At 51.3% G+C, this 26,530-nt stretch overlaps 1 protein-coding gene across 1 annotated transcript in view; it reads left to right on the forward strand.

Annotated features, from left to right (window-relative positions):
- Window positions 1–7,285: 7,285 nt before the first annotated feature.
- NMT2 (N-myristoyltransferase 2) overlaps window positions 7,286–26,530 on the forward strand; it is a gene marked incomplete in the record, with an annotated part of 47,621 nt that continues 28,376 nt past the window's right edge. Inside the window, 2 exon segments of the mRNA XM_056519097.1 lie at window positions 7,286–7,470; window positions 25,804–25,939. Of these exon segments, the coding sequence (XP_056375072.1) occupies window positions 7,361–7,470; window positions 25,804–25,939 (246 nt within the window).

A 26,530-nucleotide genomic window follows, 5' to 3' on the forward strand; every position in this document is an offset into this window, starting at 1 on the left:
TTACTTCTATTAAAAAATCTTAATCCTTCCAATAGTTATTAGCTTCTGAAGTTGAGTTGTTGTTTTCTTTCTAACTGCTCTCTGATGACTCACGTCCCGGGAGCTGTGCAGTTCCTTTGGGGATATTCTCCCATCATGCACAGCTCCCAGGACGTGACATCATCATTGAGCAGTTAGACAGAAAACTTTAGAAGCTAATAACTAAGAGAGAGAATGTGAAGACTACAGCCCCTTATATATCAGGGGGCGGGACTAAAGCCCATTGGTAGCTGGTTGCCTGAGGTTACCTGAGCCCATGGAATTCTGGGTATATCATGTGATTACCTAGCACATGACATATCACATGACCTTAGGAAGGTCCTATACAGGGTAAATATCCTAATAACTTTTATACACAGTTTACATTCACTGCACAATACTTATAATAACTGTAGATACTTAATATACGGTGTCCATTTTAGGACATCGTCAGTCGTCAGACGTAACTCCGTCCTCCGTCAGGTGAAACGGCGTCCCGCCTCCTCCTCGGGCCAATCTCCATCAGGCATCAGCCGCAACTCCCTCCTCCCTCCTTTGTCATCCTAAAGTCTCTCATCCGAAACTCCGTCATCCCTCAGACGAAAAACTTTCCTGCCGTGTAGCAGAGCAGAGTCAGTGTCGTCTCTCTGCTATACGGGTTCTGCTGTACACGCTATTCAGTGTTGGCTCTGCTATACGGGTTCTGCTGTACATGCTATCCAATGTCGGCTCTGCTATACAGACTCTGTAGCACATCTAGTGTCTGTAGTATACACGTGCAAGTTTCACAGTTTCGACTCTGCTATATGTGGTGTCCCGGTACCGTATTGCATACTGTACCTTGTATGGTGGTCCCCAAAGTCAGAGTCTCTACCTTCAGGTAAGGTCCCTCAGGTGGGACAGCCCCTAGTCGCCTCTTTTGTAATGTCTAAATGTATATATTTAACATAATGTATATTAGTACTTACCTTGGTAGCGTCGCAGGAGCTTCGGTCATGTGACTATGTTAATTCCTCTATGGTATGTTAGAGGACCTTTGGAGGTCCTTGGGTCACATGTTTACCCATAACTCTCTGTACAGAAGATTGACAGTTGTATGGACCAGTGAGCTCTAGTCCAGCCCCTGCCCATATAAGGGAGCTGTAGCCAATGATCGCTCTCTTTGGTTGCTGCTCTCATGGATGCCGGACTAGCAGGACGGATCTGCGCAACTTTCAAAGACAAGCTAGGCCAGAAGCCTGCCGGCCTCAGCCTAAACTAAACCGTGAGTTAAAATCTCAATCCCCGCTAAAGCTAGCGTGATTACTGGACTGGATCTAAACCCCTAAATCCAGTGGATCAGTGCAACAATTACCTTCCTAAGCTCAATAGACTCACAAGGTCCCAACCACTTGTCAAGCTCTAATAGACTTTGTTGTTCCTGTTCATTATTGCCTAAAATCTTCAGTAAAAGTTCCGACAAGTTTCTGCAAATCTCCGGTTGTGGACAATCAATTATTTCCTATCTCCCTATCGCTTTTGGGAAGGGTGACAGTAGGACAAGCATACAGAGAATAGCCCTCACCCTGGCGTCACGAATAGAAAGGGTTAAGCAAGCACCCTTAGTAACCGCACAGTTACACCCCCATATACCCTACTCCCCCAGGCTATCACATATACATGCTGTGCTGCGTCGGCTCTGCTGTGCGGCAGGAAGTTGCGTCTGAGGGAGAATCATCTGAGGCATGACGGCATTTTGGACGACGGAGTTTCGGATGAAGGAGGATGGAGATGTGGCTGAAGGAGGACGGCGATTGGACGGCGATTGGCGATTCACCTGACGGAGGACGGAGTTATGTCTGACGACTAATGATGTCCTAAAATGGACACCGTATCAATATACAACAGAATACAATAGAATGACTTAAGGGGGACCCTGTGGACCTGAGGGAGTCTACCTGAGGGGACTTAAGGACTGTACAGAACCACATACTATACACTGTGCACTAGAGGTACTGCTGTGGAAAACTTTTTTTTTTTTTTTTTTTAAATCAACTGGCTCCAGAAAGTTGAACAGATTTGTAAATTACTTCTATCAAAAAATCTTAATCTTTCCAGTACTTTTTAGGGGCTATATACTACAGAGGAAATTCTTTTCTTTTTGGAATACAGAGCTCTCTGCTGACATCATGACCACAGTGCTCTCTGCTGACATCTCGGTCCATTTTAGGAACTTTCCAGAGCAGCATATGATTGCTATGGGGATTTTCTCCTACTCTGGACAGTTCTAAAAATGCCCCCCCTCCCCCCGCAAGATGGTGCTGCGGAGGCCTCTGCTATGCCACTGAATACAGGTATAAATACTGTATAAACACCACACTGTAATGTACAAACTCAAGGAGTTCAATGAGGCTACGTAGTCGCTGCTCATCATAGTTGCCAACATTTGAAAGTATTTACCAGGGACACCAGCTTAGCCAGATTTGTAGAGGTGTAACTTGCCATCTACTAAAGTTTTAAACTCACCTGGGGCAAGTAACAGGTGTGGGCAATATAAAAATCACGCATGAAAGCAGATAAAAAGGATTACCAACGGATTTTGGGTCCCACTATACAGCCCAGTGTCAGAAAGCTGGGTTTGCGTCCGAGATCTTGGGTCTTCCAGCAGGACAATGACCCCAAACATAGGTCTAAAAGCCCCCAGAAATGGATGGCAACAAGGCGCTGGAGAGATCTGAAGTGGCAGCAATGAGTCCAGATCTAAATCCCATTGATCACCTGTGGAGAGATCTTATAATTGCTGTTGGGAAAAGGCGCCTTCCAATAAGAGAGACCTGGAGCAGTTTGTAAAGGAAGAGTGGTCCAACATTCCGGCTGAGAGGTGTAAGAAGCTTATTGATGGTTATAGGAAGCCACTGATTTCAGTTATTTTTTCCAAAGGGTGTGCAACCAAATATTAAGGTAAGGGTGACAATAATTTTGTCCAGATCATTTTTGGAGTTTGGTGACATTATGTCCAATTTTCTTTTTTTCCTCCCTTTTTTGGTTTAGTTCCAAAACACACAAAGGGAATAAACATGTGTAAAGCAAAAGATGTGTTACTGCAATCCTTTTCTGTGAGAAATACTTCATTTTCTTGAAAAATTTCAGGGGTGCCAACATTTACGGCCTTGACTGTAACTTCTTGACTACACTCACTTTGCACTGTGTGTATGGCTGAACTTATGTACACATTATACATACAATCATTATACACACATACACAGGGCTGGTGCAAGGCTTTTTGCCACCCTAGGCAGAAGCTAATATTGCCACCCCCATTGGCTCCACCCTTTAACATGCCTGACCTTTCTACTGGGGTGACATAACACGCTGTAACAAACCTCCTCCGCATGTAATCTCCTTACTACTGGGGTGATACTGTGGTGGCCCAGTACAGAAGTGGCCTTTCTGTACACTGTTTGGTCCTTTCAGGTGGACTCAGTGCATCACACCTCAGAATTCCAAGTGGAAATTTCCCTGCAGCCTGAATTCAACGGGATTCTTCTGCGCTGTGGACATGGCGGAATTTCAGTACCAGAAATGGTTCTGGTACGGAAATTCCGAACTCCGTGTCCGTAGAAAGAATGAACCTGTTCATTCTTTCTTCAGACTCCGCATGGAATGCATAGCCATTTATGAGAAGGCGCATCCCATATTGTGCCAGCGCCCGCAGTCTCCGGAATGTCTGCGCAGAGATTTTTCGTGCAGAGATTCCAAAGTGTGAACATAGCCTAACAAGACAAGGCAAAAAAATATATACAAGGAAAAAAACATGTGCTAAATCACCCGAGAAATGCAATGAGAAATGTGTTGGTGTGCACAATAACGTGGCACAGTGTCTCTTTGTTTTAGTTGGTTTAATGACAGGAGGAGTTAACTTAGTTACAAGGCAAATGGAATCTGCAGTTTGGACAATTACTGCAAGATTAGGATATTCTGTCAGGAAATGGTCAGAATTAGGAGACATTTCTATGAGCCGCGTGTTCCATGAGGGGAGCGGACCTGAGGCAGGAGGATTTTCTAGGTCATATCATTTAGGTCAATGGGATTTGAGAGAAGATGGGAGCGGCCTAAGGTAAAGACATGATAAAGGGGGGAATGTGTCGGAACTAGTGCTGGGGAAACATGGACACGTTGTCTGTAGCAACCGGTTCGAGATTTGTCAGGGCCTTTTAAAAATAAAAACAACTCCAACCTGATGGTTGCTAGGGCCACCTCTCAACAAATACTGGAGCAGTTACCCACGGCAACCAATCTCAGTGATTGGTTGCTATGGGGAAAAACTGTCTTGGTTTCAGTTTTGGTTTGGTTTTATTTATATATCATAGGATAAAACAGCGCCACCTCAGGCCTTAGTAAACCAGCCACCATAACAGTTTTCAAAGGTGGCAGAAGAGCTTTAAAAATTTGGATTTAGGCCCAAGCATCAATATTTTTTAAATGTTTTTATGGCAGAAAATTGAGTTTTTAGCTACTGTCTGGTGGTATTATGTTGGCATGGTATGGCACTATTAGCTACTGCCTGGCAGTCTTATGTTGGCATGGTATGCCTCTTTTAGCTACTGTCTGGTGGTATTATGTTGGCACGGTATGGCACTATTAGCTACTGCCTGGCAGTCTTATGTTGGCATGGTATGCCTCTTTTAGATACTGTCTGGTGGTATTATGTTGGCATGGTATGGCACCATTAGCTACTGCCTGGCAGTCTTATGTTGGCATGGTATGGCACCATTAGCTACTGCCTGGCAGTCTTATGTTGGCATGGTATGGCACTATTAGCTACTGCCTGGCAGTCTTATGTTGGCATGGTATGCCTCTTTTAGCTACGGTCTGGTGGTATTATGTTGGCATGGTATGGCACTATTCGCTACTGCCTGGCAGTCTTATGTTGGCATGGTATGGCTCTTTTAGCTACTTTCTGGTCGTAGTATGTTGGCATCGTATGGCATTCTTAGGTACTGTCTGGCACTATTATTTTAACATGGAATAACACTTTTGGCTACTGCCTGGCAGTATTGTTTTGGCATAGTATAGCACTCTAAGGTTATGTTCACACGTCAGAATGTTTGCACGGAGAATCTCCGTGCGGACATTCCGGACACTGCAAGACTTCGGCATAATATGCCTGTGCTAGGACCGCACAGGAATGCGCCATCTCATAGATGGCTATGCAATCCGTGTGGACACCGCACAAAGAATGAATGTGTTCATTCTTTTTGCGGACATGGAAAATGGAATTCCCAGAGCAGCAGAATTCCATTGAATTCAAAGGGACTCTGCTGCAGCGGAATCTCCCTGCCGGATTCCAATGTGGCACTATTCTGACATGTGAACATGGCCTCGGCCTATATTCACACAGCAGAATTTCCTAATGCGGAATTCCGAATGGATTCCACATCAAAAAGAGCCCAATAGACTTCAGTGGTATTCCGCACTCTCATTCACACTTCAGAATTTCTGCATGGTTTCTGCACAGAATCCGCGCCAATTCCACACAATCCATAAACCACCTAAATGAACGCGGACGCTGAATTGGTGCAGATATGCGGAAATTCTGCCATGTGAATATAGCCTAAGCCACTCTCTGGGGGTATTATGTTGACATGTTATGGCACATTCAGCTACTTTCTAGTGGTATTATGTAGGAATGATATGTGCTCTTAAAGGGGTTATCCAGGAAAAAACTTTTTTTTATATATCAACTGGCTCCAGAAAGTTAAAGGGGTACTCCGCACCCCTAGACATCTTATCCCCTATCCAAAGGATAGGGGAAAAGATGTCAGAACGCGGGGGCCCCGCTGCTGGGGACCCCCGGGATACCGGCTGCAGCACCCACCTGTACGGCTTCCACCTCACACCGGCAACGCTGGAGGCTTCGGATCACGACCACAATGGCGGAAGAGCGTGACGTCACGACTTTGCCCCGTGTGAGGTCACGCCCCGCCCCCTCAATACAAGTCTATGGAAGGTCCATAACACCCCCTCCCATAGACTTGAATTGAGGGGTCGGGCGTGACGTCACACGGGGCGGAGTCATGCTCTTCCACCATTGTTGTCGGGATCCGAAACCTCCAGCGTTGCCGGTGTGAGGTGGAAGCCGTACAGGTGGGTTCTTCAGCCGATATCCCGGGGGTCCCCAGCAGCGGGACCCCCGCGATCTGACATCTTATCCCCTATCCTTTGGATAGGGCATAAGATGTCTAGGGGTGCGGAATACCCCTTTAAACAGATTTGTAAATTACTTCTATTAAAAAATCTTAATCCTTTCAGTACTTATGAGCTTCTGAAGTTGAGTTGTTCTTTTCTGTCTAAGCGCTGTGTTTCGGGAACTGCCCAGTTTAGAAGCAAATCCCCATAGCAAACCTCTTCTAAACTGGGCGGTTCCCGAGACAGGTGTCATCAGAGAGCACTTAGACAGAAAAGAACACCTCAACCTCAGAAGCTCATAAGTACTGAAAGGATTGAAAAAAATGTAATAGACGTAATTTACAAATCTGTTTAACTTTCTGGAGCCAGTTGAGATTATATATATATATATATATATATATATATATATATATATATATATGAAGTTTTTTTCTGGATAACCCCTTTAACTACTCTCTGGTTGCATTATGTTGGCATGGTCGCATGTTAGCATTTTATGGAGCTCGAAGTTACTGCCTGGCGGTATTATATTGGCATGCTATTGTGCTCTTAGCTACTTTCTGGTGTTATTATTTTGGTATGGCATAGCATTCTTACCTGCATCCAGGTGGTATTATGTTGGTATGGTATAGGGCTCTTAGTTATTGTTCGGACTGCATATTTTTTCTTTATTTTACAGAAAATACGCAACAATATCCAATGTAAAGGTATAAGAGTTGTTTTTACCAGTGGTCTCCAACGTGTGAATCTCTAGCTGTTGAAAAACTACAACTCCCAGCATGCTCGGACAGCCTACGGCTGTCCGAGCATGCTGGGAGTTGTAGTTTTCCAACAGCTAGAGATTCACAAGTTGGAGACCACTTGCACCATGCATAACATATGTACTATGGGTGCAAAACTGATGACACTGTAATACTGGTTCCCTTTTCAGCAGTTTTCTATCTTAAAAGGCCACTTTCTTTTTACTTTACAGCGCACATATATATACGTGACTCCTGCCCCCTCCCCTGTGAGTGTGTACACAGCCGCTGTGTGCTCAGTGCGGGCGCCCCCTGGTGCCTCAGATGAGATTGCAGGCGTGCGGGGTGTGATTCCTCTCCTGGCCTGCAGAGGCCGCTGTCGGGATGCTGGCTGCCCAGCTCCGGCTCAGTCCTCTCTGTGTGTCAGTGTCGTGATGGCGGAGGACAGTGAGTCGGCGGCCAGCCAGCAGAGCCTGGAGCTGGATGACCAGGACACCTGCGGCATAGACGGGGACAACGAGGACGAGGCCGAGCATGCCAAGGGGTGAGGCGGGGGAGCGGAGGGTGCGGGCCCGGGTGCAGGCGGCATTGTGTGATGGTGCAGTGTGCCGCTATATAACATGCTGGACACACGTCATACAGGAGGCATGTGCCCAGGGGCCTCCGGAGATGGCATCTACTACTACACCCCAGGATAACTTTCCATGGTAGTGCCCATCAGTGTGTGATCTGCCCCCAGTGCCCACCAGTGTGTGATCTGCCCCCCCAGTGCCCACCAGTGTGTGATCTGCCCCCCCAGTGCCCACCAGTGTGTAATCTGCCCCCCAGTGCCCATCAGTGTGTGATCTGCCCCCCAGTGCCCACCAGTGTGTGATCTGCCCCCCAGTGCCCACCAGTGTGTGATCTGCCCCCCAGTGCCCACCAGTGTGTGATCTGCCCCCCGTGCCCATCAGTGTGTGATCTGCCCCCCAGTGCCCACCAGTGTGTGATCTGCCCCCCGTGCCCATCAGTGTGTGATCTGCCCCCCAGTGCCCACCAGTGTGTGATCTGCCCCCCAGTGCCCACCAGTGTGTGATCTGCCCCCCGTGCCCACCAGTGTGTGATCTGCCCCCAGTGCCCACCAGTGTGTGATCTGCCCCCCAGTGCCCACCAGTGTGTGATCTGCCCCCCAGTGCCCACCAGTGTGTGATCTGCCCCCCAGTGCCCACCAGTGTGTGATCTGCCCCCCCAGTGCCCACCAGTGTGTGATCTGCCCCCCGTGCCCACCAGTGTGTGATCTGCCCCCAGTGCCCACCAGTGTGTGATCTGCCCCCAGTGCCCATCAATGTGTGATCTGCCCCCAGTGCCCACCAGTGTGTGATCTGCCCCCAGTGCCCACCAGTGTGTGATCTGCCCCACAGTACCCATCAGTGTGTGATCTGCCCCCCAGTGCCCACCAGTGTGTGATCTGCCCCCCAGTGCCCACCAATGTGTGATCTGCCCCCAGTGCCCATCAATGTGTGATCTGCCCCCAGTGCCCATCAATGTGTGATCTGCCCCCAGTGCCCACCAATGTGTGATCTGCCCCCAGTGCCCACCAATGTGTGATCTGCCCCCAGTGCCCATCAATGTGTGATCTGCCCCCAGTGCCCACCAGTGTGTGATCTGCCCCACAGTACCCACCAGTGTGTGATCTGCCCCCCAGTGCCCACCAGTGTGTGATCTGCCCCCAGTGCCCACCAATGTGTGATCTGCCCCCAGTGCCCACCAATGTGTGATCTGCCCCCAGTGCCCATCAATGTGTGATCTGCCCCCAGTGCCCATCAATGTGTGATCTGCCCCCAGTGCCCACCAGTGTGTGATCTGCCCCACAGTACCCACCAGTGTGTGATCTGCCCCACAGTACCCACCAGTGTGTGATCTGCCCCCGGTGCCCATCAGTGTGTGATCTGCCCCCGGTACCCATCAGTGTGTGATCTGCCCCCGGTACCCATCAGTGTGTGATCTGCCACCGGTGCCCATCAGTGTGTGATCTGCCCCCGGTGCCCATCAGTGTGTGATCTGCCCCCCGGTGCCCATCAGTGTGTGATCTGCCCCCCGGTGCCCATCAGTGTGTGATCTGCCCCCCGGTGCCCATCAGTGTGTGATCTGCCCCCCGGTGCCCATCAGTGTGTGATCTGCCCCCCGGTGCCCATCAGTGTGTGATCTGCCCCCCGGTGCCCATCAGTGTGTGATCTGCCCCCCGGTGCCCATCAGTGTGTGATCTGCCCCCCGGTGCCCATCAGTGTGTGATCTGCCCCCCGGTGCCCATCAGTGTGTGATCTGCCCCCCGGTGCCCATCAGTGTGTGATCTGCCCCCCGGTGCCCATCAGTGTGTGATCTGCCCCCCGGTGCCCATCAGTGTGTGATCTGCCCCCCGGTGCCCATCAGTGTGTGATCTGCCCCCCGGTGCCCATCAGTGTGTGATCTGCCCCCCGGTGCCCATCAGTGTGTGATCTGCCCCCCGGTGCCCATCAGTGTGTGATCTGCCCCCCGGTGCCCATCAGTGTGTGATCTGCCCCCCGGTGCCCATCAGTGTGTGATCTGCCCCCCGGTGCCCATCAGTGTGTGATCTGCCCCCCGGTGCCCAACAGTGTGTGATGTGCCCCCCGGTGCCCAACAGTGTGTGATGTGCCCCCCGGTGCCCAACAGTGTGTGATGTGCCCCCCGGTGCCCAACAGTGTGTGATGTGCCCCCCGGTGCCCAACAATGTGTGATGTGCCCCCCGGTGCCCAACAATGTGTGATGTGCCCCCCGGTGCCCAACAATGTGTGATGTGCCCCCCGGTGCCCAACAATGTGTGATGTGCCCCCCGGTGCCCAACAATGTGTGATGTGCCCCCCGGTGCCCAACAATGTGTGATGTGCCCCCCGGTGCCCAACAATGTGTGATGTGCCCCCCGGTGCCCAACAATGTGTGATGTGCCCCCCGGTGCCCAACAATGTGTGATGTGCCCCCCGGTGCCCAACAATGTGTGATGTGCCCCCCGGTGCCCAACAATGTGTGATGTGCCCCCCGGTGCCCAACAATGTGTGATGTGCCCCCACGGTGCCCAACAATGTGTGATGTGCCCCCACGGTGCCCAACAATGTGTGATGTGCCCCCCCGGTGCCCAACAATGTGTGATGTGCCCCCCCGGTGCCCAACAATGTGTGATGTGCCCCCCCGGTGCCCAACAATGTGTGATGTGCCCCCCCCGGTGCCCAACAATGTGTGATGTGCCCCCCCCGGTGCCCAACAATGTGTGTTGTGCCCCCCCGGTGCCCAACAATGTGTGATGTGCCCCCCGGTGCCCAACAATGTGTGATGTGCCCCCCGGTGCCCAACAATGTGTGATGTGCCCCCCGGTGCCCAACAATGTGTGATGTGCCCCCCGGTGCCCAACAATGTGTGATGTGCCCCCCGGTGCCCAACAATGTGTGATGTGCCCCCCGGTGCCCAACAATGTGTGATGTGCCCCCCGGTGCCCAACAATGTGTGATGTGCCCCCCGGTGCCCAACAATGTGTGATCTGCCCCCCGGTGCCCATCAGTGTGTGATCTGCCCACAGTGCCCATCAGTGTGTGATCTGCCCCCAGTGCCCACCAGTGTGTGATGTGCCCCACAGTGTGTGATGTGCCCCCTAGTGCCCAACAATGTGTGATGTGCCCCCCGGTGCCCAACAATGTGTGATGTGCCCCCCCGTGCCCAACAATGTGTGATGTGCCCCCCCGTGCCCAACAATGTGTGATCTGCCCCCCGGTGCCCACCAGTGTGTGATCTGCCCACAGTGCCCATCAGTGTGTGATCTGCCCCCAGTGCCCACCAGTGTGTGATGTGCCCCACAGTGTGTGATGTGCCCCCTAGTGCCCAACAATGTGTGATCTACCCCCTAGTGCCCAACAATGTGGGATCTGCCCCCCCGGTGCCCATCAGTGTGTGATCTGCCCCCCGGTGCCCATCAGTGTGTGATCTGCCCCCCGGTGCCCATCAGTGTGTGATCTGCCCCCCGGTGCCCATCAGTGTGTGATCTGCCCCCCGGTGCCCATCAGTGTGTGATCTGCCCACAGTGCCCATCAGTGTGTGATCTGCCCCTGGTGCCCACCAGTGTGTGATCTGCCCCTGGTGCCCACCAGTGTGTGATCTGCCCCCCAGTGCCCAACAATGCGTGATCTGCCCCCCAGTGCCCAACAATGCGTGATCTGCCCCCCAGTGCCCAACAATGTGTGATCTGCCCCCCAGTGCCCAACAATGTGTGATCTGCCCCACAGTGCCCACCAGTGTGTGATCTGCCCCACAGTGCCCACCAGTGTGTGATCTGCCCCACAGTGCCCACCAGTGTGTGATCTGCCCCACAGTGCCCACCAGTGTGTGGTCTGCCCCCAATGCCCATCAGTGTGTGGTCTGCCCCCCCCTGTGCCCACCAGCGTGTGGTCTGCCCCCCCCCTGTGCCCACCAGCGTGTGGTCTGCCCCCCCTGTGCCCACCAGCGTGTGGTCTGCCCCCCCCTGTGCCCACCAGCGTGTGGTCTGCCCCCCCCCTGTGCCCACCAGCGTGTGGTCTGCCCCCCCCCTGTGCCCACCAGCGTGTGGTCTGCCCCCCCTGTGCCCACCAGCGTGTGGTCTGCCCCCCCCTGTGCCCACCAGCGTGTGGTCTGCCCCCCCCTGTGCCCACCAGCGTGTGGTCTGCCCCCCCCTGTGCCCACCAGCGTGTGGTCTGCCCCCCCCCTGTGCCCACCAGCGTGTGGTCTGCCCCCCCCCCTGTGCCCACCAGCGTGTGGTCTGCCCCCCCTGTGCCCACCAGCGTGTGGTCTGCCCCCCCCCCTGTGCCCACCAGCGTGTGGTCTGCCCCCCCCTGTGCCCACCAGCGTGTGGTCTGCCCCCCCCTGTGCCCACCAGCGTGTGGTCTGCCCCCACCCTGTGCCCACCAGCGTGTGGTCTGCCCCCCCTGTGCCCACCAGCGTGTGGTCTGCCCCCCCTGTGCCCACCAGCGTGTGGTCTGCCCCCCCTGTGCCCACCTGCGTGTGGTCTGCCCCCCCTGTGCCCACCTGCGTGTGGGCTGCCCCCCCTGTGCCCACCAGCGTGTGATCTGACCCCCCCCCTGTGCCCACCAGCGTGTGATCTGACCCCCCTGTGCCCACCAGCGTGTGATCTGCCCCACCAGTGTGTGATCTGCCCCCAGTGCCCACGTGTGTGATGTGCTCCCCCTGTGCCCACCAGCGTGTGGTCTGCCCCCCCCTGTGCCCACCAGCGTGTGGTCTGCCCCCCCCTGTGCCCACCAGCGTGTGGTCTGCCCCCCCCTGTGCCCACCAGCGTGTGGTCTGCCCCCCCCCTGTGCCCACCAGCGTGTGGTCTGCCCCCCTGTGCCCACCAGCGTGTGGTCTGCCCCCCCTGTGCCCACCAGCGTGTGGTCTGCTCCCCCCCCTGTGCCCACCAGCGTGTGGTCTGCTCCCCCCCCTGTGCCCACCAGCGTGTGGTCTGCCCCCCCTGTGCCCACCAGCGTGTGGTCTGCCCCCCCTGTGCCCACCAGCGTGTGGTCTGCCCCCCCCCTGTGCCCACCAGCGTGTGGTCTGCCCCCCCCCTGTGCCCACCAGCGTGCGGTCTGCCCCCCCCCTGTGCCCACCAGCGTGCGGTCTGCCCCCCCCCTGTGCCCACCAGCGTGTGGTCTGCCCCCCCCTGTGCCCACCAGCGTGTGGTCTGCCCCCCCCTGTGCCCACCAGCGTGTGGTCTGCCCCCCCCCTGTGCCCACCAGCGTGTGGTCTGCCCCCCCTGTGCCCACCAGCGTGTGGTCTGCCCCCCCTGTGCCCACCAGCGTGTGGTCTGCCCCCCCTGTGCCCACCTGCGTGTGGTCTGCCCCCCCTGTGCCCACCTGCGTGTGGTCTGCCCCCCCTGTGCCCACCTGCGTGTGATCTGACCCCCCCCTGTGCCCACCAGCGTGTGATCTGACCCCCCCCGTGCCCACCAGCGTGTGATCTGCCCCACCAGTGTGTGATCTGCCCCCAGTGCCCACATCTGTGTGATGTGCTCCCCCTGTGCCCACTAGTGTGTGATGTGCTCCCCCTGTGCCCACTAGTGTGTGATGTGCTCCCCCTGTGCCCACTAGTGTGTGATGTGCCCCCCCTGTGCCCACTAGTGTGTGATGTGCCCCCCCTGTGCCCACCAGTGTGTGATGTGCCCCCCCCCCTGTGCCCACCAGTGTGTGATGTGCCCCCCCTGTGCCCACCAGTGTGTGATGTGCCCCCCTGTGCCCACCAGTGTGTGATGTGCCCCCCCCCTGTGCCCACCAGCGTGTGGTCTGCCCCCCCCTGTGCCCACCAGCGTGTGGTCTGCCCCCCCCTGTGCCCACCAGCGTGTGGTCTGCCCCCCCTGTGCCCACCAGCGTGTGGTCTGCCCCCCCTGTGCCCACCAGCGTGTGGTCTGCCCCCCCTGTGCCCACCAGCGTGTGGTCTGCCCCCCTGTGCCCACCAGCCTGTGGTCTGCCCCCCCTGTGCCCACCAGCATGTGGTCTGCCCCCCCTGTGCCCACCAGCGTGTGGTCTGCCCCCCCTGTGCCCACCTGCGTGTGGTCTGCCCCCCCTGTGCCCACCTGCGTGTGGTCTGCCCCCCCTGTGCCCACCTGCGTGTGATCTGACCCCCCCTGTGCCCACCAGCGTGTGATCTGACCCCCCTGTGCCCACCAGCATGTGATCTGACCCCCCCCCCGTGCCCACCAGCGTGTGATCTGCCCCACCAGTGTGTGATCTGCCCCCAGTGCCCACATCTGTGTGATGTGCTCCCCCTGTGCCCACTAGTGTGTGATGTGCTCCCCCTGTGCCCACTAGTGTGTGATGTGCCCCCCCTGTGCCCAGCAGTGTGTGATGTGCCCCCCCTGTGCCCACCAGTGTGTGATGTGCCCCCCCCTGTGCCCACCAGTGTGTGATGTGCCCCCCCCTGTGCCCACCAGTGTGTGATGTGCCCCCCCCTGTGCCCACCAGTGTGTGATGTGCCCCCCCTGTGCCCACCAGTGTGTGATGTGCCCCCCCCTGTGCCCACCAGTGTGTGATGTGCCCCCCCCTGTGCCCACCAGTGTGTGATGTGCCCCCCCCTGTGCCCACCAGTGTGTGATGTGCCCCCCCCTGTGCCCACCAGTGTGTGATGTGCCCCCCCTGTGCCCACCAGTGTGTGATGTGCCCCCCCTGTGCCCACCAGTGTGTGATGTGCCCCCCCTGTGCCCACCAGTGTGTGATGTGCCCCCCCTGTGCCCACCAGTGTGTGATGTGCCCCCCCTGTGCCCACCAGTGTGTGATGTGCCCCCCCTGTGCCCACCAGTGTGTGATGTGCCCCCCCTGTGCCCACCAGTGTGTGATGTGCCCCCCCTGTGCCCACCAGTGTGTGATGTGCCCCCCCTGTGCCCACCAGTGTGTGATGTGCCCCCCCTGTGCCCACCAGTGTGTGATGTGCCCCCCCTGTGCCCACCAGTGTGTGATGTGCCCCCCCTGTGCCCACCAGTGTGTGATGTGCCCCCCCTGTGCCCACCAGTGTGTGATGTGCCCCCCTGTGCCCACCAGTGTGTGATGTGCCCCCCCCCCTGTGCCCACCAGTGTGTGATGTGCCCCCCCCCTGTGCCCACCAGTGTGTGATGTGCCCCCCCCTGTGCCCACCAGTGTGTGATGTGCCCACCAGTGTGTGATGTGCCCCCCCCCTGTGCCCACCAGTGTGTGATGTGCCCCCCCCCTGTGCCCACCAGTGTGTGATGTGCCCCCCCCCTGTGCCCACCAGTGTGTGATGTGCCCCCCCCTGTGCCCACCAGTGTGTGATGTGCCCCCCCCTGTGCCCACCAGTGTGTGATGTGCCCCCCCCTGTGCCCACCAGTGTGTGATGTGCCCCCCCCTGTGCCCACCAGTGTGTGATGTGCCCCCCCTGTGCCCACCAGTGTGTGATGTGCCCCCCCCTGTGCCCACCAGTGTGTGATGTGCCCCCCCCTGTGCCCACCAGTGTGTGATGTGCCCCCCCCTGTGCCCACCAGTGTGTGATGTGCCCCCCCCTGTGCCCACCAGTGTGTGATGTGCCCCCCCTGTGCCCACCAGTGTGTGATGTGCCCCCCCTGTGCCCACCAGTGTGTGATGTGCCCCCCCTGTGCCCACCAGTGTGTGATGTGCCCCCCCTGTGCCCACCAGTGTGTGATGTGCCCCCCCTGTGCCCACCAGTGTGTGATGTGCCCCCCCTGTGCCCACCAGTGCGTGATGTGCCCCCCCCCCTGTGCCCACCAGTGCGTGATGTGCCCCCCCCCCCTGTGCCCACCAGTGCGTGATCTGCCTCCCAATGCCTACCTGCGTGTGATCTGCCCCCCAGTACCCACCTCCTGCATGTCTTCTGTCCCACCTCCTCTGTGCACTCTGCCTCTAGTAGACTCTGTGGACTCTCTGCCCACTGTACCCACCTCCTAAGGGCGCTCTACTCCCCACAACCATCTTCTGCATGTTCTCTGACTGATGCCAGGCTTACGTTTCTCTCTTGACTTAAAGAGATTATTGATGATTAGAACATGGCTGCTTTATTCCAAAAAAGGCGCCACACCTTTGCTCAGTTTGTGTTTGGTATTGCAACTTGGATACTTTCACATCAGCTGCAATACCACACACTACCTAAGGGCAGAGGGGCACTGTTCCTGGAAGACATCAACTGTGGCTTTTCTAATCCTGGATTATTTTTTTTAACCACTTAAGGACCCAGCCAATTTTCACTGTAGGACCCGGCCATTTTTTGCACATCTGACCACTGTCACTTTAAGCATTAATAACTCTGGGATGCTTTTACCTTTCATTCTGATTCCGAGATTGTTTTTTCGTGACATATTCTACTTTATGTTAGTGGTAAAAATGTTGTCGACACTTGCATCATTTCTTGGTGAAAAAATTCCAAAATTTGATGAAAAAATTTAAAATTTTGCATTTTTTTTTTAACTTTGAAGCTCTCTGCTTATAAGGAAAATGGAAATTCCAAATAAATTATATATTGATTCACATATACAATATGTCTACTTTATGTTTCCATCATAACATTTATGAGTTTTAACTTTTGGAAGACACCAGAGGGCTTCAAAGTTCAGCAGCAATTTTCCAATTTTTCACAAAATTTTCAAAATCAAAATTTTTCATGGACCAGTTCTGTTTTAAAGTGGATTTGAAGGGTCTTCATATTAGAAATACCCCAAAAATGACCCCATTATAAAAACTGCACCCCCCAAAGTATTCAAAATGACATTCAGTAAGTTTGTTAACCCTTTAGGTGTTTCACAGGAATAGCAGCAAATTGAAGAAAAAAATTCAAAATCTTCATTTTTTTACACTCGCATGTTTTTGTAGACCCAGTTATTGAATTTTTACAAGGGGTAAAAGGAGAGAAATCTTCCTACAATGTGTAACCCAATTTCTCTCGAGTAAGAAAATACCTCATATGTGTATGGAAATTGTTCGGCGGGCGCAGTAGAGGGCTCAGAAGGGAAGGAGCGACAGTGGGATTTTGGAGAGTGAGTTTTTCTGAAATGGTTTTTGGGGGGCATGTCACATTTCAGAAGCCCCTATGGTGCCAGAACAGCAAAAAAGAAAAAAACACATGGCATACCATTTTGGAAACTACACCCCTCAAGGCACGTAACAAGGTGTCCAGTGAGCCTTAACACCCCCACAGGTGTTTGACTTTTTGTTAAAGTTGGATGTGAAAATGTTTTTTTTTTTTGTTTTTTGTTTTTCACTAAAACGCTAGTTTTCCCTCAAAATTAAAATTTTTACAAGGGATAATAGGACAAAATGACCCCCAAAATTTGTAACCCCATCTCTTCTGAGTATGGAAATACCCCATGTTAGGACATAAAATGCTTTGCGGGCGAACTACAATGCTCAGAAGAGAAGGAGCGCCATTGAGCTTTTGGAAAAAAAATTGTTTGGAATGGAAGTCAGGGGCCATGTGCGTTTACAAAGCCCCCCGTGGTGCCAGAACAGTGGACCCCCCACATGTGACCCTATTTTGGAAACTACACCCCTCACAGAATGTAATAAGGGGTGCAGTGAGTATTTACACCCCACTGGCGTTTGACAGATTTTTGGAACAGTGGGCTGTGCAAATGAAAAATTTAATTTTTCATTTTCACGGACCACTGTTCCAAAAATCTGCCAGACCCCTGTGGGGCATAAATGCTCACTGCACCCCTTACATTACATTCCGTGAGGGGTGTAGTTTCCAAAATGGGGTCACATGTGGGTATTTATTTTTTTGCGTTTATGTCAGAACCGCTGTAAAATCGGCCACCCCTGTGCAAATCACCAATTTAGGCCTCAAATGTACATAGTGCGCTCTCACTTCTGAGCCTTGTTGTGCGCCCGCAGAGCATTTTACGCCCACATATGGGGTATTTATGTACTCAGGAGAAATTGCGTTAAAAATTTTGTGGGTCTTTTTTTCCTTTTAACGCTTGTGAAAATAAAAAGTATGGGGCAACACCAGCATGTCAGTGTAATTTTTTTACATTTTTTTACACTAACAAGCTGGTGTAGACCCCAACTTTTCCTTTTCATAAGCGGTAAAAGCCCCCCAAAATTTGTAGTGCAATTTCTCCCGAGTATGGAGATACCCCATATGTGGCCCTAAACTGTTTCCTTGAAATACGACAGGTCTCTGAAGTGAGAGAGCGCCATGCACATTTGAGGACTAAATTAGGGATTGCACAGGGTTGGACATAGGGGTATTCTACGCCAGTGATTCCCAAACAGGGTGCCTCCAGCTGTTGCTAAATTTCCAGCATGCCTGGACAGTCAGTGGCTGTCCGGAAATGCTGGGAGTTGTTGTTTTGCAACAGCTGGAGGCTCTGTTTTGGAAACACTGCCATACAATTCGTTTTTCATTTTTATTGGGGGGACAGTGTAAGGGGGTGTATATGTAGTGTTTTACCCTTTATTATGTGTTAGTGTAGTGTAGAGTTTTTAGGGTACATTCGCACTGGCGGGTTACAGTAAGTTTCCCCGCTAGGAGTTTGCGCTGCGGTCAAAAATTTGCCACAGCCCAAACTTGAAGCAGGAAACTTACTGTAAACCTGCCCGTGTGAATGTACCCTGTACGTTCACATGGGGGGGGGGGGCAAACCTCCAGCTCTTTCAAAACTACAACTCCCAGCATGTACTGACAGACCGTGCATCCTGGGAGTTGTACTTTTGCAACAGCTGGAGACACACTGGTTGGAAAACCTTCATGTAGGTTCTGTTAACTAACTCAGTATTTTCCAACCAGTGTGCCTCCAGCTGTTGCAAAACTACAACTCCCAGCATGTACTGATCGCCGAAGGGCATGCTGGGAGATGTAGTTATGCAACAGCTGGAGGTACGCAACTACAACTCAAAGCATGCCGAAACAGCTGTTTGCTGTTTGGACATGCTGGGATTTGCAGTTTTGCAACATCTGGAGGGCTACAGTTTTAGAGAACACTGCAAGGTGATCTCCAAACTGTGGTCCTCCAGCTGTTGCAAAACTTCAAATTCTAGCATGCCCTGACAGCAAACAGTTGTTTGGGCATGCTGGGAGTTGTAGTTTTGCAAGATCTGGAGGGCTACAGTTTAGGGACCACTATATAGTGGTCTCAAACTGTAGCCCTCCAGCTGTTGCAAAGCTAAATGCCCAGCATGCCCAAAAAGCTGTCTGGGCATGCTGGGAGTTGTAGTTTTGCAACATCTGGAGGGCTACAGTTAGAGACCACTGTATAATGGTCTCAAACTGTACCCTCCATATGTTGCTAGGCAACTCACCGGCTTCCATCGGATCCAGCCGCACGTCATCGCCGCCCGCCGATCTCCGTCGCCCGCAGCCTCCGTCGCACGTCCGAATCAGTAAGTGGATCTTCTGCGCCGCTCCCCGTCGTTTCCCCATCCTGCCCCGCCTATTGTGGGAGGGCAGGACGGGGAAAACGAAAGTTAACCCCCCCCCCCGCCCCCGATCTGCTATTGGTGGTTGCGTCTAGACCACCAATAGCAGGGATAGGAGGGGTGGCACCTCTGCCACCTCACTCCTATTGCTTTAGGGGGATCGTGGGTGTCTTAGACACCCGCAATCCCCCTTATATTCCGGGTCACCGGGTCACTATAGACCCGTAATGACCTGGAATTGCGCAAATCGCAAGTTTGAATTCACTTGCGATTTGCCGCGATCGCCGACATGGGGGGGGGGATCTGATGACCCCCCTGGGCATTTGCACGGGATGCCTTCTGAATGATTTCATGACGTCTCAAGGGCCCTTAAGGGGTTAAAGAGTAACCGTTATGATCTTGTTAAATTTTATAATCCTCCCAGTTCACTGCCCCCATCATGGTAACCCCCCCCCCCCTTTATTTTTTTAGTTTTCCACCTTGATATAGCTCTGTATTTTCTGCTCAGTCAGATGAGCTATGATTGGCTAAGGCTGCACCCCCCTCAGCATTTCCTGATTTTGGACTTCTGCCAGGCCAACAGGAGTCCGAAGTCTGTGCAATAGATAGGGGAAAATGTGCTCTGGACAAGAAAGGAGACACCTAGTGGCAGCTTTTTTAAACACAGATAAAACATAATTTTTTTTTTAAAACAAAGTACATTAGAAAGATTTTGTATTTACCATAAGGAGAGTAATAGCAAAAATGTGTTTTAGTGACATAGCCCATTTAATTTCTACCCAGTGTGTATCTTGCCCTAGGACAGTGTTTCCCAACTAGGGTGCCTCCAGCTGCTGCAAAACCATAACTCCTAGCATGCACAAACAGGTTTTGCCTGTTTGGGCATACTGGGATTTGTAGTTTTGCAACAGCTGGAGGAATGCTGGTTGGGAAACACTGTCCTAGTAGATGACCATTTTCCCATCTAGAGTATTCTTGGCCTTTCCCCAATTAAACGCATTGGCTGTGATGCCCTTGTGGAGGTGGCGCTGACTCCTGGGCTCACCTTGTGTGCCCCCCTGACCCGATCACCCACCACAGCAGAATCCTCTCTGCCCAGTCTGCTCTTCGCTCTAGTTTATTTCTAGGAAATCTCTTGCTGTCTCTGGTGGGTGATGACGCCTGATCCTGTGTCATTGTGTACATACATTACATTACTTATCCTGTATTATACTCCAGAGCTGTACTCACTATTCTGCTGGTGGGGTCACTGTGAACATACATTACATTACTTATCCTGTACTGATCCTGAGTTATATCCTGTATTATACTTCAGAGCTGTACTCACTATTCTGCTGGTGGGGTCACTGTGAACATACATTACATTACTTATCCTGTACTGATCCTGAGTTATATCCTGTATTATACTCCAGAGCTGTACTCACTATTCTGCTGGTGGGGTCACTGTGAACATACATTACATTACTTATCCTGTACTGATCCTGAGTTATATCCTGTATTATACTCCAGAGCTGTACTCACTATTCTGCTGGTGAGGTCACTGTGTACATACATTACATTACTTATCCTGTACTGATCCAGAGTTATATCCTGTATTATACTCCAGAGCTGTACTCACTATTCTGCTGGTGAGGTCACTGTGTACATACATTATATTACTTATCCTGTACTGATCCTGAGTTATATCCTGCATTATACTCCAGAGCTGTACTCACTATTCTGCTGGTGGGGTCACTGTGTACATACATTACATTACTTATCCTGTACTGATCCTGAGTTATATCCTGTATTATACTCCAGAGCTGTACTCACTATTCTGCTGGTGAGGTCACTGTGTACATACATTACATTACTTATCCTGTACTGATCCTGAGTTATATCCGGTATTATACTCCAGAGCTGTACTCACTATTCTGCTGGTGGGGTCACTGTATACATACATTACATTACTTATCCTGTACTGATCCTGAGTTATATCCTGTATTATACTTCAGAGCTGTACTCACTATTCTGCTGGTGAGGTCACTGTGTACATACATTACATTACTTATCCTGTACTGATCCTGAGTTATATCCTGTATTATACTCCAGCGCTGCACTCACTATTCTGCTGGCGAGGTCACTGTGTACATACATTACTTATCATTCGGTGCTGCCAGTATCTACGTCAGTGTTTCTCAACCAGGGTGCCATCAGCTGTTGCAAAACTACAACTCCCAGCATGCCCGGACAGCCAACGGCTGTCCGGGCATGCTGGGAGTTGTAGTTTTGCACCAGCTGGAGGCACCCTGGTTGAGAAACACTAATGTATGTCTTGACTGCTCCCTTTTCTTATCTGTATGGGGGCTGCACTGCAGTGGTTGGATGCGTCATCCTTAGTCGTGGTCACACTCTGGTGTGTGGGCTGTAGCACATGGAGACTTCTCTCTCTCTCTGTCACTGATCGGCCGCGCGCTGCACTAGATGACAGCAGGAGCCGGGTGATGGCTCCGCCAGTGTCACACAGGGGGGGGTGCACAATATGTCTTTCACTGTAGGTGCAGAGATGATGCCCCCCGACCATCACATGTGTTATGTAACACTGGGCCTTGTAGGGGGTATGGGCCTGGGTACAACTAACCCCCCATATTGATTAGGGATGTAAGAAAAAATTGATTTGCGGGATTATCGCGATTTTTCATTTGGCGATACTGAATCGATTCAAAATATTTTTGAATCGATCCTTTTAGGGATGTGGAATTTGTATCTCCTGACGCCCGGAACAGCATGTTCCGGGCGTCAGGAGATACAAATTCCACATTTGTGGAGCCGAGTAGGTGAATTTTTCCGGCTCGTGCAAGCAGGGCCGGATCTGACGCGGCGGCGCTCTGGGTGTATGGAGTGGGCTCCGGACTCCTGCCCGCTCCATACTCTGCTGCCCCCGGCTGTTTTCAGTAGCTGGGGGCCGCCCCTAATAGCCAGCATGCAGCGATCGCTGCGGCTGCCTATTAACCCTCTAGATCGCCGCTGTCAAAGCTGACAGCGACGTCTAAAGGGATCTTTGAATGCTCCCTGGTGGGCTAGTGGGGTGGATCACCCCCCCCCCTCCGCAGCGCGATCATGGGCGGGTGATCCACTGTGGAGGTAGCCGGAGGGCTTACCTCTGCTTCCTGCTGTCCTGTGGCTCTGTCATTGATAGATTACGTCCAAGCTCCGCCCACGCCCCAAGGACCTAATTTGCATACTCCAAAAAGGAGCAATAACAGCGGAATGAGGACAGAAGATCAGGGAATCGGACAGAACTGCGTGGAACTGAGATTAGGTAAGTATAGTGGGTTTAAATTTTTCTATTTATTATATATATATATATATATATATATATATATATATATATATATATATATTTTTTTTTTATATGTACAAATCTTTGCTAAATGCCATATAAGCCCTTCAAAAGGAAACCTGTCACGAGTGTCATCCGTCGGTACAAACAGACAGTGCAGGTGACACTGATGACAACGGTACTTACCTGGTCCCGTTCCATGCAGTCGTTCTCCGGTTGTCTTCTCCGGTGTCTTTAGCTTCGGGCCCGGCTTGGAGCATGGGCGGAGCTTAGTGACATCACCGCTGCTGTTTACTAGCAGCGGGACCCAGCAGAGAGCAGTAGCGGTGATGTCACTAAGCTCCGCCCATGCTCCAAGCCGGGCCCGGAGCTGAAGATACCGAAGAGGATTACCGGAGAACGACTGCACGGACCGGGACCAGGTAAGTACTGTTGTCATCAGTGTCTTCTGCACTATCTGCTTGTACCGACAGGTTAGTACAGGTGACACTGATGACAGATTTCTTTTAAAATTGGCAGAGTGAGACACCAGATTAGCGGCTTCCCTCTAGACTAGTGGTCTCCAACCTGTGGACCTCCAGATGTTGCAAAACTACAACTCCCAGCATGCCCGGACAGCCGTTGGCTGTCCGGGCATGCTGGGAGTTGTAGTTTTGCAACATCTGGAGGTCCGCAGGTTGGAGACCACTGCTCTAGACGTTTGTAGCACAGTAAGACATCGTGCCCCGTATTGGCGCAGTGCTTCCATAAAGGATATATCACTTTAGACGACACAATGGCCACTTTGCTCTGGCCCTGAGCTTTTTTTCTTTTCCTTGCAGCAGAATTTCAGCTCTGCCTGCACAGTTTCCAGGGTGATGTTGGATGCTACACCTTAAAGGGGTACTCCGGTGGAAAACGTTTTTTTAAATCCAAATGAACTTGTGCCAGAAAGTTAAACAGATTTGTAAATTACTTCTATCTAAAAATCTTATCCCTTCCAGTACTTATCAGCTGCTGTATGCTCCGGAGGAAGTTGTGTAGTTCTTTTTTTTCTGACCACAGTGCTCTCTGCTGACACCTCTGTCCTTGTCCGAAACTGTCTAGAGTACAAGCAAATTCCCATAGCAAACCTCTCCTGCTCTGGACAGTTCCTGATACGGACAGAGGTGTCAGCAGAGAGCACTGTGGTCAGACTGGAAAGAACGACACAACTTCCTCTGGAGCATACAGCAGCTGATAAGTACTGGAAGGATTGAGATTTTTAAATAGAAGTAATTTACAAAGCTGCATAACTTTCTGGCACCAGTTCATTTGAGAAAAAAATAAATAAAATTTCCACTAATGTATGGAGATGGAGAACCTCCAGGTGTAGCAAAACTGCAACTCCCAGCAGTGTTTCCCAACCAGTGTGCCTCCAGCTGTTGCAAAACTACAACTCCCAGCATGCCTGGACAGCCAACGGCTGTCCGGGCATGCTGGGAGTTGTAGTTTTGCATCAGAATTTTTTGCCACTTTCCTCTTCACATCTATAAGGCTTGCAAAAGACCATGCGTCTGCTACAGACACAACCCCATTCAGACCTATGGAACTGATTTGCAGTCGCCCTTAAAGGGGTACTCCGCTGCTCAGCGTTTGGAACAAACTGTTCCGAACGCTGGAGTCACGCCCCCTCCCATAGACTTTCATTGAGGGTGCGGGGCTATGACGTCACGAGCTCCCAGCTCCAGCGTCCAGAACAGTTTGTTCCAAACGCTGAGCAGCGGAGTACCCCTTTAAAGGGTATCTGTCATATAACAGAAAAAAAATTATACTTCTATATGTTGCTCACTAAGTCATGCAGATGCTTTTCAACTCTTTACATCTCTTGCTTCTGTATTTGGCTCAACAAATGTTCTGTTGCTCACTCATTCTGACATCCACTGCTCAGGAAGGGGCATGTCCAAGGCAATTCACTTCCTCCCTGAGTCTGCTGTACTGTGCTGGGTCTCTTCATCCAATCCCTGCAGGCTGCTCTGTAACCCCCCCCCCCTCCTCTCTGTTGCAGTCTGATAGGACAGGAGTAAGCACAGAGAAGTGATAGTCCCCCCATCACTTTCTGGACCCTGTCCCTGTCTGTGCTTCAGCTGCAGCCGGACAGGATTATGTTCTGGATGGTATGGGGACCCCTAGTGGTCTTTTTTGTTATAAGCCCAGATTTCTATAAAAAGGGGATAACATTTTTTTGATACATTATATTAGAAACGTTAATGTTTTGCCAAGATGTACAACATATAAAAAGTTTTTGATACTGACAGCGCCCACTTAGGCTGCGTTCACACGGCCGTCTAGACCCGTCCTGTTCTTCTCCCGTCCAAAATAAAAACGGACTTTAAAAAAAACGGACAATAACCAATGCAAACGGATGTTATCCATTTGGATCTGTTATTGTTCTGTTAATAAACCAGAAAAATTTTATTTATTTTTTTTTTGTTCTGAGCATGCTCAGAAGTAAAAACGGATCAAAAAACGGATTGAAAAAACGGATGCAAATGGAAGACATTAAAGGCTCATCCGTTTTCCATGGACTTCAATGTAAAATTAGCTTTATCCGTTTTTTCTTCTGTTTTTTTGACGGAAGAAAAAATACTGCAAAAAAAAAAAATGAAATGAGTGCAGTCGGGTGCAAACAAATGTAAACGGATTGTAAAAAAAAATCCCATTAACATGAATGGGATTTTTTTTAAAACCGTTTTTAATCCCTTTACAGCCTTCAAGAACGGAACCGAAACGGGGATAAAAAAAAACGGGGACAGACGGCCGTGTGAACGCACCCTTAAAAGTCACGTGTGCCCCTGGAATGGTCACCCTCCCTTCATGCCAATGTCCTTTATCATTCATACGTATGAAATCTGAGTTGAAATACTCGCTACCGTATATACTCGAGTATAAGCCGACCCGAATATAAGCCGAGGCCCCTAATTTCACCCCAAAAACCCAGGAAGAAAAAAAAAAAAAAATAAATAAATAAATAAAAAAATAATAAAAAAAAATAAATAAAAAAAAAAAAAATAAAAAAATAAAAAATTATTGACTCGAGTATAAGCCTAGGGTGGGAAATACATCATCCCCCCATGTCATCATCCAAACCCCCATCATTAACACCCTCATCATCATCACCCTGTCATTACCCCCCTCTTCATCTTACCCTGTCATCACCCCCCCTTCATCTTACCCTGTCATCACCCCCCCTTCATCTTACCCTGTCATCATCCCCCCTTCATCATCCCACACCACCCCCTTCATCACCGCTTGTCAATGTCTGATTTAACAGTGGTCTTCAACCTGCGGACCTCCAGATGTTCCAAAACTACAACTCCCAGCATGCCCGGACAGCCATCGGGCAGTGGTCTTCAACCTGCGGACCTCCAGATGTTTCAAAACTACAACTCCCAGCATGCCCGGACAGCCGATGGCTGTCCGGGCTTGCTGGCAGTTGTAGTTTTGAAACATCTGGAGGTCCGCAGGTTGAAGACCACTGAGGGCAGAGAGTTCACTCGAGTATAAGACGAGGGGGGTGTTTTCAGCACGAAAAATCTGAAAAACTCGGCTTATACTCGAGTATATACGGTAATATTTGTGGGGGACTATACATTTTGCGTTATGTAGACGCCATATAACGACTGTCTATTCCATTGTATTCCTCTAACAGAAGTCCCTCTGGGGACCTTGGAGCTAAGAAGAAAAAGAAGAAACAAAAGAGGAAAAAGGAGAAGCCAAATTCTGGGGGCACCAAGTCCGACTCAGCATCCGATTCTCAAGAAATTAGGACCCAGCAGCCTTCTAAGGTAAGTGGCCCCCAAGGGGATAAGTCAGGTCACATGGCCGGTCATGAATTAAAGGGGTATTCCAGGCCAAAACTTTTTTTTATATATCAACTGGCTCCGGAAAGTTAAACAGATTTGTAAATTACTTCTATTAAAAAATCTTAATCCTTTCAGTACTTATAACCTTCTGAAGTTAAGGTTGTTCTTTTCTGTCTAAGTACTGAAAGGATTAAGATTTTTTAATAGAAGTAATTTACAAATCTGTTTAACTTTCCGGAGCCAGTTGATATATAAAAAAAAAAAGCTTTTGCCTGGAATACCCCTTTAATATTAAGAGTCCTAGGTTGGGTGCGACCAGAGAGACATCTGCATGAGGTTTATATGTTCTCCTTTTGGGTCCTCCGCTTTACCACCAATCACCCAGCTTTGTGAGACCAGAAGGTGGTAGCAAATATTGGTACATATCTAAAAAGTGGGCACCACTTTTACACATTTACACTTCCCTAGTATTCATAGCAGTGCCCCCACATATACACTTCTCTAGTATCCATAGCAGTGCCCCCACATATACACTTCTCTAGTATTCATAGCAGTGCCCCCACATATACACTT

This window comes from Hyla sarda, chromosome 5, assembly GCF_029499605.1.
Source record: "Hyla sarda isolate aHylSar1 chromosome 5, aHylSar1.hap1, whole genome shotgun sequence".
Classification (NCBI taxonomy): Eukaryota; Metazoa; Chordata; class Amphibia; order Anura; family Hylidae; genus Hyla; species Hyla sarda.